Source organism: Ovis aries, chromosome 3 (assembly GCF_016772045.2).
Source record: "Ovis aries strain OAR_USU_Benz2616 breed Rambouillet chromosome 3, ARS-UI_Ramb_v3.0, whole genome shotgun sequence".
NCBI lineage: Eukaryota > Metazoa > Chordata > Mammalia > Artiodactyla > Bovidae > Ovis > Ovis aries.
In genome coordinates this window covers 175,881,562-175,896,543 of record NC_056056.1, presented here as the reverse complement: position 1 = coordinate 175,896,543, position 14,982 = coordinate 175,881,562, and the positions used below count along the sequence as shown (strand labels likewise).

The following is a 14,982-nucleotide window of genomic DNA, read 5'->3' as shown; positions in this document are numbered from 1 at the left end:
AGAGCATCAATTCTTTGGTACTCAGCTTTCTTTATAGTCCAACTCTCACATCCATACATTACTTGAAAAACCAAATCCTTTCCAGTATTTATTTGTAGACATTTTAATGATGGCCATTTTAACCAGCAAAATCAATGTAAGATGGTACCTTATTGTAGTTTAGATTTAGATTTGTATTTCTCTAATAACAATGTTGAGCATCTTTTCATGTACCTATTGGCCATTTGTATTACTTCTTTGGAGAAATGTCTGTTTAAATCTTCTGCCAATTTTTTAATTGGATTGTTTGTTTTTTCTTATATTGAGTTATATGAGCTGTTTGTATATTTTGGATATTAAGCCCTTGTCAATTGTATAATTTGCAAAATTTTCTCTCACTCTTTAGGTTGTCTTTTCATTTTGTTTATGATTTCCTTTGCTGTGCAAAAGATTGTAAGTTTGATTAGGTCCCATTTATTTACTTTTGTTTTTATTTCAATTGCCTGGGAAGACTGTGTGGGTTATTATTTTACATTTAGTTTTCTGACTTATATTTCCCTTCCTCTTCAAAAAGGGAAAAGGGAAGGGACTGTTACTGACTTGTTTTAAGCTCCAATATTTACTAACCAAAAACTAAAAAATTGTCAAGAAATATCATAGAATTAAATTATGGACTATTTAGGAAGTGACCATGTGACAAAGTTTGTCATTAAAAATAAGGAGTGTACAAATCCATAAGAGAATTAATTGCAATAGAAACGTAAGCAAACATAAGCTGCAATTCATAAAGAAAAAAATATACAAATAGCTAGTAAACAACAGTAATAACAGCTGTCATTCATTGAGGACTTAACTGTGTACTCAACAATTTACATTGTTGTTGCTCAGTTGCTAAGTCGTGTCCAACTCTATGACCCAATGAACTGCAGCATGCCAGGCTTCCCCGTCTTTCACTATCTCCCGGAGCTTGCTCAAACTCATGTCCACTGAGTTGGTGGTGCCATCCAACCATCTCATCCTTTATCGCCCTCTTCTCCTGCCCTCAGTCTTTCCCAGCATCACCATCTTTTCTCTTCCAAATAATTTACATACATTGTCTCATTTAATTTTTTCTCAATTTAATCTTTATACAACAACAACAAAAATGTCATTTTTTTTTCATTTTACTCTAATAAATACATAGTGTTTGTTATATACTAGGTACTCTCTAAGTACTCTACTTACATGCTACCCATTTTAAGATCAGGAAACAGGCATGGAAGGTTTAGAAGTTTGCACAGATAGTTGCACCAGTGTTCGAACTTGAGAAGTTTGACTTTAGATCCTTTGTTTTTTAACTACCAGTCTATACCGCCTCTCGCTATAAAACAAAGAAATATAATGCTTTCTTTCCTGTTCTCATTTTAATTTCATTTTTAAATTTCAAAAACAGTACATGATTGTATTTAACAAATATGAACAATACAACATTGTATAAAATAAAAAATAATTATTTATATTCCTAAATTCTACCCTGCAAAGATAACAGCTATTGACAGCTTTGTATGCATTCTCCAAGACTTTCAAGAAATGAAAAAGTTTTTAATGAGATATTATTTTCCTGTGTATGTTATGTGTTTATATTAGTGGTTTTAAAATACTGGTGTATTACTATTGAGAGTGTAAATTGGTGCAGGATATCTGGTGGAAAACTTGGCAATATCTATCAAAATTTTAAATATAATTTATTGTATCCATTAATTGTGTTTCAAAAAATTACTTCTAGAAAAAATGAGACAAATGTCCCAAAATGTTTAAGATTTATGTATAAAGGTGTATACTGAAAGGTTTATAATAGCAATTTTAAAAAAACCTCACTATTGGAAATAGCCCTTGTTGAGACACCTATATGCAGGTCAGGAAGCAACAGTTAGAACTGGAGATGGAACAATAGACTGGTTCCACATAGGAAAAGGAATATGTCAAGGCTGTATATTGTCACCCTGCTTATTTAACTTATATGCAGAGTACATCATGAGGAACACTGGGCTGAATGAAGCACAAGCTGGAATTAAGATTGCCGGGAGAAATATCAATAACCTCAGATACGCAGATGACACCACCCTTATGGCAGAAAGTGAAGAGGAACTAAAAACCCTCTTGATGAGAGTGAAAAAAGGGAGTGAAAAAGTTGGCTTAAAGCTCAACATTCAGAAAACAAAGATCATGGCATCTGGTCCCATCACTTCATGGGAAATAGATGGCGAAACAGTGGAAACAGTGTCAGACTTTATTTTGAGGGGCTCCAAAATCACTGCAAATGGTGATTGCAGCCATGAAATTAAAAGACACTTACTCGTTGGAAGAAAAGTTATGACCAACCTAGATAGTATATTCAAAAGCAGAGATATTACTTTGCCAACAAAGGTCCATCTAGTCAAGGCTATGGTTTTCCAGTGGTCATGTATGGATGTGAGAGTTGGACTGTGAAGAAAGCTGAGCACCAAAGAATTGATGCTTTAGAGCTGTGGTGTTGGAGAAGACTTTTGAGAGTCCCTTGGACTGCAAGGAGATCCAACCAGTCCATCCTAAAGGCAATCAGTCCTGGGTGTTGATTGGAAGGACTGATGCTAAAGCTGAAACTCCAGTACTTTGGCCACCTCATGCAAAGAGTTGACTCATTGGAAAAGACCCTGATGCTGGGAAGGATTGGAGGCAGGAGGAGAAGGGGACGACAGAGGATGAGATGGCTGGATGGCATCACCGACTCGATGGGCATGAGTTTGGGTAAACTCCGGGAGATGGTGATGGACAGACAGGGAGGCCTGGCATGCTGCGTGCGATTCATGGGATCGCAAAGAGTCGGACACCACTGAGCAACTGAACTGAACTGAACTGAATCTATACAGGTTTGGAGAAGTACAACTTGTAATTATATAATCAGTTAAATAATGGTAGAATGACAGGTGAATTTTTTTTTATTTGTAAGGTATATCGGAATAGATTTTAGAATTAAAAAAACAATGAAACTTTACTACCCCACCCTGGGAAATCACTTAATTCCCTTAAGTCACAGTCTCTTCACTGAAAGTGATTATAAGAAGGTTTACAGGACTTATTAATACAGCACCTGGCACTCAATATCTGCTCTTGTTATAAGTGTGTTTATGTTTTCCACAGTTAATATTTTTTGATAATCAAGAGTAAAACATTGTAAAACAATACCTCACCAGAGCAGCTTGTACCACATTAACTGTCAAAGGTTTATATTAATAGTAGTTAGGACATGGAAGCAACCTAAATGTCCATCAACAGATAAATGAATAAAGAAAATGTGGAACATATATACAATGGAATATTGCTCAGCCATAAAAAGAAACAAAATTGGGTCATATGTGGTGATGGGGATGAACCTAGAATGTCATGGAGTGAAGTTAAGTCAGAAAGGGTAAACCAATTATTGTATATTAATGCATATATGCATTAATCTAGAAAAATGTTACTGATAAACCTTTTTGCAGGGCAGGAATAGAGACACAGACATGGAGAATGGACTTATGGACACAAGGTGGGAAGGAGGGAGTGGAATGAATTGAGAGAGTAGCATTGACATGTATACACTACCATGTGGAAAACAAGTAGCTAATGGGAAGCTGCTGTATACAGGGAGCTCAGCTCAGTACTCTGTGATGACCTAGACTGGTAGGATAAGGGAGTGGGTAGAACGGAGATATAAGAAGGAGGGAGTATGGCTGATTCATGTGGTTGTTCCACAGGAAATAACACAACACTGTAAAGCAATTATACTCCAATTTTTTTAAAAAAAGAACCTAGTCTTAGAATCAACAGACATAAAATCAGGTATTATGGCTCTCTCTGAACTTGGACAAATTCTTGAATTTTCAAAATAATCTTATCTGCAAAATGGAGTTAACAACCAAAATGCCAAACTCTGAGGATTATTTTGAGTAACAAATGAGATAATGTAAGTGTAAATTATTTGAACAAGTAAAGTGCTATACAAACACATTTAATGTAGGAAGCTTAGGTTAAGCATATTGCTAGATTTTATAATGCCTAGCATAAATCTAGTGAGTACACATTTCTGATTTACATAATTTTGAATTTATAAATTGTGCATTTTCTTTCTGTATATTCAAAGTAGTATAATCATTTGATATGTAGAGTTGGAGCTTTTCATGTTTTTCCAGCCTGTGTTGTTATAGTAGAAAAAATAATCATTAAATTTTATGTATGTTTTTGCTCCTTTCTCTTTAGGAATGGAACATTACTAAACTTTCAATTGAATATGATTCTGAGCCCTTTGGAAAGGAACGAGATGCAGCTATTAAGAAACTGGCAACTGAAGCTGGAGTAGAAGTAATTATACGAATTTCACACACATTATATGATCTAGACAAGTAAGATTTTTTAATACATATAACATTAAATTTGTCATTTTAACCATTCTGAAGTGTACATTTAAGTGGTATTAAGTAGAAAGACAATGTACTGTGGGACTTAAGTTCAAAAGTGAAAATAAAGACATGCATAATAGAATTGTGGAGAATTAAATTAACTCAAACTTGTAGCATTTTATTTAACTTCTGTAATTTTTGTTTACCCAAAGACAGACGCCAAAATTACAGACCTAAGTGCATAAGATAAAAATACTCAGAATTTCAGTTCCAAAACTATTAAAAGAATCACAAAATTATCTTTGACTATTCTAGCTCAGCCTACTAATTTGCCATTCTGGGCTCTCAGCAACATTAATTTTATAGTTTATATGATACATAGCCGTCAAGTGCCTTGGTATATTTTACATGCTTGTCATAAATTATTTTATGTGTCTGTAGTCTGTCTGAATTTTTAGTTCATATGCAAATTGTATTAATATTATGTAGTCCTCTGAACAATGGTATGATATCTTATTTCTCAAAGTATATTTCATGAAATATCAGTCTTTTGTCATGCTTTGTCCAACAGGGGTTCTGTGGTCAAGGTTAAATTTTGGGAGTTTTATTAATATGTGCTGTAAGATTTGAGGATTCATAAGATTTTTTAACATTAACCTTTGGCATACTGTCATCCTTACAGGTGCTGAAATCTCATAATTTATGTACCTTTTATTTTACTTTTTTTAGTTGTGTTCACATTTTATCAAAATAATGAAGCTGATTCTGTAACATGACAAACTATTTTATTCCACTTTTCCAGTTGTACAAAAAATTGTGGTTTGATTCAGGCAACAGTCTTAACTTCCTATTAAGCCAGAAGTCATATATCCTTTGATAAAAACCTTACCTGCTCGTTTACCATATTTCTTAACCTTAGAGAGCTGATAGGAAGGAGGCAAAACAAGATAAGGGCAGTTGCTTAAAGTGGGAAGCTCAGTATATAATTATGTTATGTATAAAAGTAGATTGTTTGTTAGACTGAATGTGAATATTTACTATATAAATCCATCATATAAAAATGTAGCATATAGAAAATATCTTTTCTAAGATTTTTATTTTGCTTCTGTTATATAATTAGCGGTGTCCTCAGTAGTATCATTGTAGATCATTATAGTGGACAGATTTCATTATGATCCTAGGTATAAACTCAAAGAATTACATCAAAGCAATATTTCTAAAAGCAAAGCATAGTTTTTATGGTGGTTACTTTCCATACATATAATTGATTCACCATTATATGTGGTATAGAGAAAACTTTATTCTATTTGGATTAAGAAAATCTCGATTTGCTATTTATTAGTTATGTGACCTTGACTAGTTTATTAACTTCTCTTGAGGCTTCAGTTTCCGATCCATAAAGTGATAGAGTATAATTTTACCAATAATTTTTTATGAAGCCTAAATGCTAGTATGCAAATGGCTATAGTGAAAAAGAATAATTGGTTATTCCCAAATTGTATTTAATTTGGTTATAAATACCATTAGCAAGCTCTTTGTTTTTAGTATTACTTAATTGAGAAATTAGTGATCAGAATTAAATATAAAATATATATGTAAGATACATATGTTAACATTTAAAAAAAACATGCACAATAGAAAATACCAAGTAATTATCACTATAGTAATATAGAATCCTAATTAATAAAACTTGCTAATTACTCCTTGATACAATATTGGCCTGGTTTAGCTTTTATTGATGATTAGAAGGTTCTCTGAGCTATGCTGCAAAATAGTTTTACATTTCCATGTGTATTATTTTTTGTTTTTGCCTTTAGGCTTATTAGCCACTTGTTTTTTCCACTTATAGATGCTTAATTTTCTTTGTCATAAAAGTTTTGATATTTGCAGGCTGTATATTTTTGACATCTAGCAGATGTTTATAAACTGATTTTTAGATTTGTTAATTGTTTTAACAAGTTTCTTGGTCCTATAAGAAGCTAATATTCTTGAAGTCTTAAGTGCAAATGGCTATGGTGAAAAAGAATAATGGGTTATTCCCAAATTGTATCTAATTCAGATTACCATTGACAAGGCTCTTTCCTTATAGTATTACTTAATTGAGAAATTAGTGATCAGAATTAAATATAAAAGATATACGTAAGATACATATATTGACATTAAACAAAAACGTACAATAGAAAATAGAAGTGATTTTTCATTTTTATTTTCATTTTTACTATCTCCATTTAATTTTCTTATTTTAGACTTTTAAATGTTTATCAAATTATATTGTCCTTTTAAAAATACTAATAGTATTTTACTAATTTTTGTAATAGGATCATAGAACTAAATGGTGGTCAGCCACCTCTTACCTATAAAAGATTCCAGACTCTCATCAGTAAAATGGAACCACTAGAAATACCAGTAGAGACAATTACTTCAGAAGTGATGGAAAAGTGCACAACTCCTCTATCTGATGACCATGATGAGAAATATGGAGTCCCATCACTGGAAGAACTAGGTAGGTATAAGCAATAATACATGTGGAGCTTAAGAGTTAATAAACCATTCAGAAAAATTCCACTTCTAATTTGACATGTATTTTGCACTAAAAGGAAAAGAAAGGAGAAAAAAGAAAGTCTTAAACTAAAAAGTGATTAATCTGTGTATTATTTACGTATGCTATTAATTCATGGTCTATCTGTTATCACCTTAAGATAAATGTCTCAAAGGACAGAGACCATGTTATTTATCATCTATCTGTGAGGACCTATCCAGGGAGTCATTTCATTTTTATGCTGTCAGATTTTTTTTCCATTTCCTTTTTTTTTTTTTAGGTTTTGATACAGATGGCTTACCCTCTGCAGTGTGGCCAGGTGGAGAAACTGAAGCACTTACACGTTTGGAAAGGCATTTGGAAAGAAAAGTATGATAATACAGATGATGTTTATATTGTCAAATTGTCATTTAAAAAATATTCACTCTTTTTTAAAAACAAAAAAATAGGCTGTTGAAAAAGGAGGATTAAGAGAAATAATTAAAATAGCACAAATGTAATTGAAGATTAACAACTGTTTTCATTTAAATACCCATCTTCCTCCTGTCTGATTATTTCCTCTTTAGCTAGTATCAGTACCACCCCTCTATGGTTTCTGTGTAAGTATCTGATGACTTTAAAGCTAGGATAGAGTTCTTCTATTTCACATTATCTCAGTGTCAGAAAGACAGGTTGAAGGTGCTCTCAACCTTGTGTTAGGAATTTGCCGCATGAGGATGACTAAAACAAAAGAATGCTCACTTTTATCTTGTTTTTTATTAAAATCTGTCATTTATGGCTGAAAAAATGAGATTTTATTCCCCAAGGACTATGTAACGTTCTTGAAAAGCTCAATTTCAAACAGTCTTTTAAAATTGGAAAGGCAGCATAATTTTCTCTGTGTTTTGTTCAGGCTTGGGTGGCAAACTTTGAAAGACCTCGAATGAATGCAAATTCCCTGCTCGCTAGCCCTACTGGACTCAGTCCTTATCTCCGATTTGGTTGTTTGTCATGTCGACTCTTTTATTTCAAACTGACAGATCTCTACAAAAAGGTATTATCTAGAACTGGAGCTTATTTTTAAAAAATACTTTTTATCAAAAAAAAATCACTGATAATACTTCTTTGCTTTTTAATCTTAGGTGAAGAAGAACAGTTCCCCTCCCCTTTCCCTTTATGGGCAACTATTATGGCGTGAATTTTTCTATACAGCAGCAACAAATAATCCACGCTTTGACAAAATGGAAGGAAACCCCATTTGTGTTCAGATTCCATGGGATAAGAATCCTGAGGCTTTAGCAAAATGGGCAGAAGGACGCACAGGCTTTCCATGGATTGATGCCATCATGACACAGCTTCGTCAGGAGGGTTGGATTCATCATTTAGCCAGACATGCAGTTGCTTGTTTCCTGACACGAGGTGACCTGTGGATTAGTTGGGAAGAAGGAATGAAGGTAAATGTTCTTCCAACTAATGTAGTATGGCTTTATTATGAAGAACTCTATACCTTTTATATATATATATATACACACACACACATACACACACACATACACACACACGTATATATATATAAAACAGTTCCTAAAAGTTGTCTATTATATAGATTCGTTTATAGTCTTGTTTCTTTTTTTCAATAGAAAAGCATTTATTTCTTAACTATAGAGGCAACTTTTGGGCATAATCAGAGTGCATTAACCTGAAGTCAGTTAACCTGAAGTCATTTCAGTGGCTAAATCAGCCTACCCATCAAGGGAACTCCAAAATTTAATACTCTGGACTTAGCAGATTTGTGTATATTTATAGGTGATCATTTCTGTCACATAAAGGAGTCATCAAAGAGTCTTAGAAATAGCCATCTTTATATTATAAATTTTAAAATATAAAAAATTTTGCCTCACTTCAACACCATAGCTTTTTATGTAATGTGATGCATACTACATTTTGTGACATCATCTTATGGGTATATATAAGAGGACTTAAATATGTTTTACCTTCCTATCTATTATCATAAATTTCCCCTTTCCAAAGACCATTTCTGATCCTATGTTTTTTTATATCTCTGTTTCCTAGCACCAAGTCATACATGAGGTAGATACATAGCACACACTTAATGAATTTATTAAAATAATTTAATTCTGTTTCCCTTTTGGATCAAGGAATCCCAAATTTAAATTCCATAATTCTAATTAAATTTTAAAGGTCATTTGTATTTGATTGTTCCCATTATGTAGACCAATGTACCAAACTTCCAAGTTGTTTTTTGGTGGTTTATTTGGTAGTATTTTTGCTTTCTTGAAAGTGTTTACTACTTTTTCTTCCTGTTTAAAAAAAAAAAATCTTCCCATATCCTAACTTATCCTTTTAAATCAATGAGTTGAATAACTTTTTCCCTCCCCTTTCCAATAACACTGCCAAGCTTACAATGGTAAATTCTATTCAGAAATCTGTATAGTACTAATATGTTTTTTTCCCCTGGAATAACTCATTATAGGATAGAACATAGATAAGGAAACTAACTTTGGAATGTTTAATTTTATAGTTCAGTGCTAGATTTTCTTTACCTTGACTTTTGATCTACAGAGACCTGGAAAATGCTTGCTTTGAGAAATATCTGTGTGCAAACTAATTGATTACCGTTACTTCTGAAGGTATTTGAAGAATTACTGCTTGATGCAGATTGGAGCATAAATGCTGGAAGTTGGATGTGGCTGTCTTGTAGTTCCTTTTTCCAACAGTTTTTTCACTGCTATTGCCCTGTTGGTTTTGGTAGGAGAACAGATCCCAATGGAGACTATATCAGGTAAATCAAGGATGATTATTATTCAGTTTGGAATAGTTAATCCAGGAAGAGCTTGTCATGCTTAAACAACGCCTAAGGTATTCCCCACTCCTGATGGGCAGCAGAGATGAGGAAAAGGGTAATAAATCATTTAAATGATATTTATTTGATTTGGGTCATTTATAGCTAATAGATAGTATGTTATAATTTGCTTACAGTTCATTTTATTAATAATTTTTCTTCCTTTTCCTAAAAGGCGCTATTTGCCTGTCCTAAGAGGCTTCCCTGCAAAATACATCTATGATCCCTGGAATGCACCAGAAGGTATTCAAAAGGTAGCCAAATGTTTGATAGGAGTTAATTATCCTAAACCAATGGTGAACCATGCTGAGGCAAGCCGTTTGAATATTGAGAGGATGAAACAGATCTATCAGCAGCTTTCACGATACAGAGGACTCGGTATGTCAGTAAATGCCTTTGATTTGTTTCTTTGGCAGCTGTTTATGTCCCCATCCTTGAATTTCATCTTGATCATAATTTAATAGGAAATTTTTTCCCCTTAGGTCTTCTTGCTTCAGTGCCATCTAATCCTAATGGGAATGGAGGCCTCATGGGGTATTCTCCGGGAGAAAATATCCCAGGTTGTAGCAGCAGTGCAAGTAAGTAAAAAGAAAATTTCTGTACTTAGTAACATAAAGAGATGAATAATAAAATATATTGTTTATTGTACCTCACTATAATATGTTTTTAAAATTCTATCTAAAATTTGTGTAATAGGTTCCTGGTATATATGCATACATGTACATATGTACACACCCCCTTATTCCATTAGTGACATTTTAGAGCTGGAAATGGCAACTCACTCCAGTGTTCTTGCCTTGAGATCGCATGGACAGAGGAGCCTAGGGGTCTGCAGTCCGTGGGGTTGCAAAAGGGTCAGACATGACTTAGTGACTGAAAAACAACAATGGAGATGGAAAATATCATTACATACAGTGGAATTTGGGTCAAAGATCTTGCAAACTGAATGAGGATAGCCATATCAAGGAAAATGAAACTCAGATGTTATATTTTCAGAATGCCCATTATTTTTTATTCTCTTTAAGTGTGTATTAACTATAAGATAATTAAGAGGGTCAGAGGCCCTGTGAATGTGGCCAGAGATTTATCATAAACATGCATAGTGACGCTAGTCTTTTTGCACATAAGTTTTTCCTTACAAAGCCTGGTCTGTAATAGTGTTCTTGTGATATATATATAGTTATTTGCCACACATATATTCTTAGTACATGTGAAGAAGTCAGAATGTATTCGACATTTGAATCACCTCAATTTTCAAATGTTCTAACCAAAAATCAGTTCAGTCGCTCAGTCATGTCCGACTCTTTGCAACCCCATGGACTGCAGCATGCCAGTCTTCCCTGCTGCTGCTGCTGCTGCTAAGTCGCTTCAGTCGTGTCTGACTCTGTGCGCCCCCATAGATGGCAGCCCATCAGGCTCCCTCGTCCCTGGGATTCTCCAGGCAAGAACACTGGAGTGGGTTGCCATTTCCTTCTCCACCAGGCTTCCCTGTCTATCACCAACTCCCAGAGCTTACTCAAACTCACGTCCATTGAGTCGGTGATGCCATCCAACCATCTCATCCTTTGTTGTCCCCTTCTCCTCCTGCCTTCAATCATTCCCAGCATCAGGGTCTCTTCAAATGAGTCCATTCTTCGCATCAGATGGCCAAAGCATTGGAGTTTCAGCTTTAGCATCAGTCCTTCCAGTGAATATTCAGGACTGATTTCCTGTAGGATGGACTAGTTGGTCTCCTTGCAGTCCAAGGGACCCTAAAGAATCTTCTACAACATCACAGTTCGAAAGCATCAATTCTTCAGCACTCAGCTTTCTTTATAGTCCAACTCTCACATCCATCCATGACTACTGGAAAAACCGTAGCTTTGACTAGATGGATCTTTGTTGCAAGTAATGTCTCTGCTTTTTAATATGCTATCTAGGTTCATCATAGCTTTTCTTCCAAGGAGCAAGCGTCTTTTAATTTCATGGCTGCAGTCACCATCTGCAGTGATTTTGGAGCCCCCCAAAAATAAAGTCTCTCACTGTTTCCATTGTTTCCCCATCTATTTGCCATGAAGTGATAGGACCAGATGCCATGATCTTAGTTTTCTGAATGTTGAATTTTAAGCCAACTTTTTCACTCTTCCCTTTCACCTTAATCAAGAGGCTCTTTATTTTTTTTTCTCTTTCTGCCATAAAGGGTGGTATCACTGCATATCTGAGGTTATTGATATTTCTCCCAGCAACTTGATTCTAGCTTGTGCTTCATTCAGTCTAGCATTTCTCATGATATGCAGAGTACATAAATTAAATAAGCAGGTGACAATATACAGCCTTGACGTACTCCTTTCCTGATTTGGAACCAGTCTGATGTTCCATGTCCAGTTTTAACCTGCATACAGATTTCTCAGGAGGCAGGTCAGATCTGGTATTCCCATCTCTTTCAGAATTTTCCACAGTTTGTTGTGATCCATACAGTCAAAGGCTTTGGCATAGTCAGTAAAGCAGAAGTAGATGTTTGTCTGGAATTCTCTTGCTTTTTCTGTGATCCAACGGATGTTGGCAATTTGATCTCTGGTTCCTCTGCCTTTTCTAAAACCAGCTTGAACATCTGGAAGTTCACGGTTCACATACTGTTGAAGCCTGGCTTGGAGAATTTTGAGCATTACTTTGCTAGTATGGGAGATGAGTTCAATTGTGTGGTAGTTTGAGCATTCTTTGGCATTGCCTTTCTTTGGAATTGGAATGAAAACTGACCTTTTCCAGTCCTTTGGCCACTGCTGAGTTTTCCAAATTTGCTGGCATATTGAGTGCAGCACATTTTAACAGCCTCATCTTTTAGGATTTGAAATAGCTTAACTGGAATTCCATCACCTCCACCAGCTTTGTTTGTAGTATTGCTTGCTAAGGCCCACTTGACTTCACATTCCAGGATGTCTGACTCTAGGTGAGTGAGCACATCATCGTCGTTATCTGAGTCATGAAGATCTTTTTTGTATAGTTCTTCTGTGTATTCTTGCCACCTCTTCCTATTATCTTCTGCTTCTGTTAGGTCCATACCATTTCTGTCCTTTATTGTGTCCATCTTTGCATGAAATGTTCCCTTGGTATCTCTAATTTTCTTGAAAAGATCTCTAGTCTTTCCCAGTCTATTTTTTTTTTCTTGTATTTCTTTGCATTGATCACTGAGGAAGGCTTTCTTATCTCTCCTTGCTATTCTTTGGAACTCTGCAGTCAGATGAATATATCTTTCCTTTTCTCCTTTGCCTTTTGCTTCTCTTCTTTTCCCAGCTATTTGTAAGACCTCCTCAGACAACCATTTTGCCTTTTTGCATCTTTTTCTTGGGGATGGTTTCTGCCTCCTGTACAATGTCATGAACCTCCGTCCATAGTTCTTCAGGCACTCTATCTGATCTAATCCCTTGAATCTCTTTGTCACTTCCACTGTTTAACCATAAGGGATTTGATTTAGGTCATACCTGAATGGTCTAGTGGTTTTACCTACTTTCTTCAATTTCAGTCTGAATTTGGCAATAGGAGTTGATGATCTGAGTCACAGCTCCTGGTCTTTTTTTTTTTTAATGTCAGATACTCAAAATTTGATATTAAGAATAAAATCTTTTAACAAATTGAACCCTCTTCTGAATTCAGAAATATTTTGCATACTTTTGAGAGCATCAACAGTTAGCTTAGGGTAAAAGGAATGAAAGCACTCATATCTTACTTGCCTACTTTTGTGTATGAGGACATTTTTGCCACATACTCACAGTATCCTGGAGCAGTGGTGGTAGGATTCTCATTCTGTGATTTGAGAAATAAGCCTCGAAGAGTTAGGCAACTTAACCGAGATCCCACAGTTAGTAAGTAGCTGAGCTAAGACTCAGATCCAAGTCTAACTTGTCCTAAAGTTCATACTCTTTCCTGTATCACTGGGCCTCTCCTGTAAATGTAAGGCCATGTGTAGTGTTTATAAAACAAAAGATTTTATTATGTGTTTGGCCTACATTCAAATTGTTGCTGTTGATGGTAGTGTACTTCAGAAATGTTCTTTCTCAAAGTCTCCTACAATTTAAAATAAACTTTAACAAGGACTCATTTCAAAAGTTCTGTCACATTTCTTACACAGTTCACAGACTGCCTTTTTTCTCTACACTTGAGTTTTAGGGACAGAAGTTCTGTGAAACACTGAGATAACAGGGAGGCAGCAGAAGGGTAGAAAGCAACACACTCCAGTTACCTAGCTAATGAGGGATGATGGTACATACTCTTTCTTAGTTCAAATCTGTATTCATTATATGAAGTTATCTGCAAAGCTAATCATGTTAGCAAGTTAAATTGGAATGATTTAGCTTCACAAATTTATACACATGATGTTTTATGGTAGGATTAATAAATCTGAAAGTCGTCTAATTATGTAAATATTTGCCTGTAACACACTTTGTAGCTAGATACTGTGAGGCTTTAAAAAAACAGAAGACATAAAAGCTACATTGAGCTTGGAGTCTAAATGGAGGTGTGGAAAGAGAAAAAAATAAATGAAGTAAGTGATAAATTGTTAAGATCTTGCCTCCCCATGCAATAGGAAAAAAAGGAGAAGAACATTGAGAGCTAAAGAAACTAGGAAACTTTACTTGGAAGATGGTGGGTGGGTAGCACCTTCGTCTGTGTCTCCTCCTTGTGTGAACTGTTTAGCTGTCATCTGACAGACGCTTAATTCTCTCATCTCCAAGGACATATGTTTTAGATACGTGCTGAGAAAGGAGGAGGTGAAGAAAGCATGTATATCTTACTGATGCCCTATGTTTTGCCTTCATGATCAAGTGTCTAATCATTGTCATCCAGTAAAGAAATGTTTTTTACAAAATGATTATCAGTGATTTTTCCATTGAATAGTCAACATTTCTGTGTCCCTAAATTTAAGGACAAGTTAAGTTTTCCTGATTTGGGCATATGATTTTTGGTTCTTATGAAGCATTGTGGATTAGTTCTAAAAAAACGTAATTCAAATACTAAAAATTAGATTTGTAATCTTAATACATACAACTTGGAATTTACTTGAGTGATTTTACTGTCTTTTAAAACTGTCTTTTAAATACTAACAGGTTGTACTCAAGGAAGTGGTATTTTACATTATGCTCATGGAGACAGTCAGCAAACTCATCTATTAAAGCAAGGTAAGAATGAAGCATTCAAGCATATTGTTCTTTTCACCTTTCGTATCTTAAACGTACTTTTTTTTTCTAATG

General features: G+C 34.7%; 1 protein-coding gene across 11 annotated transcripts in view; it reads left to right on the top strand.

Moving 5' to 3' along the window:
* The window catches only part of CRY1 (cryptochrome circadian regulator 1), a 110,188-nt gene that overhangs the window by 71,157 nt on the left and 24,049 nt on the right, over positions 1 to 14,982 (top strand). For all 11 annotated transcript variants that reach the window (XR_009599709.1, XR_009599713.1, XR_009599714.1 and 8 more), the window contains exons 3-11: positions 4,237 to 4,379; positions 6,695 to 6,879; positions 7,196 to 7,284; positions 7,808 to 7,948; positions 8,037 to 8,348; positions 9,546 to 9,697; positions 9,933 to 10,135; positions 10,240 to 10,335; positions 14,839 to 14,910. Coding sequence is in view for 4 of the 11 variants with exons in the window: in XM_060411603.1 (XP_060267586.1) it covers positions 4,237 to 4,379; positions 6,695 to 6,879; positions 7,196 to 7,284; positions 7,808 to 7,948; positions 8,037 to 8,348; positions 9,546 to 9,697; positions 9,933 to 10,135; positions 10,240 to 10,335; positions 14,839 to 14,910 (1,393 nt within the window). In the remaining 7 variants the exon portion in view is untranslated. The remainder of the gene's footprint in view (positions 1 to 4,236; positions 4,380 to 6,694; positions 6,880 to 7,195; positions 7,285 to 7,807; positions 7,949 to 8,036; positions 8,349 to 9,545; positions 9,698 to 9,932; positions 10,136 to 10,239; positions 10,336 to 14,838; positions 14,911 to 14,982) is intronic.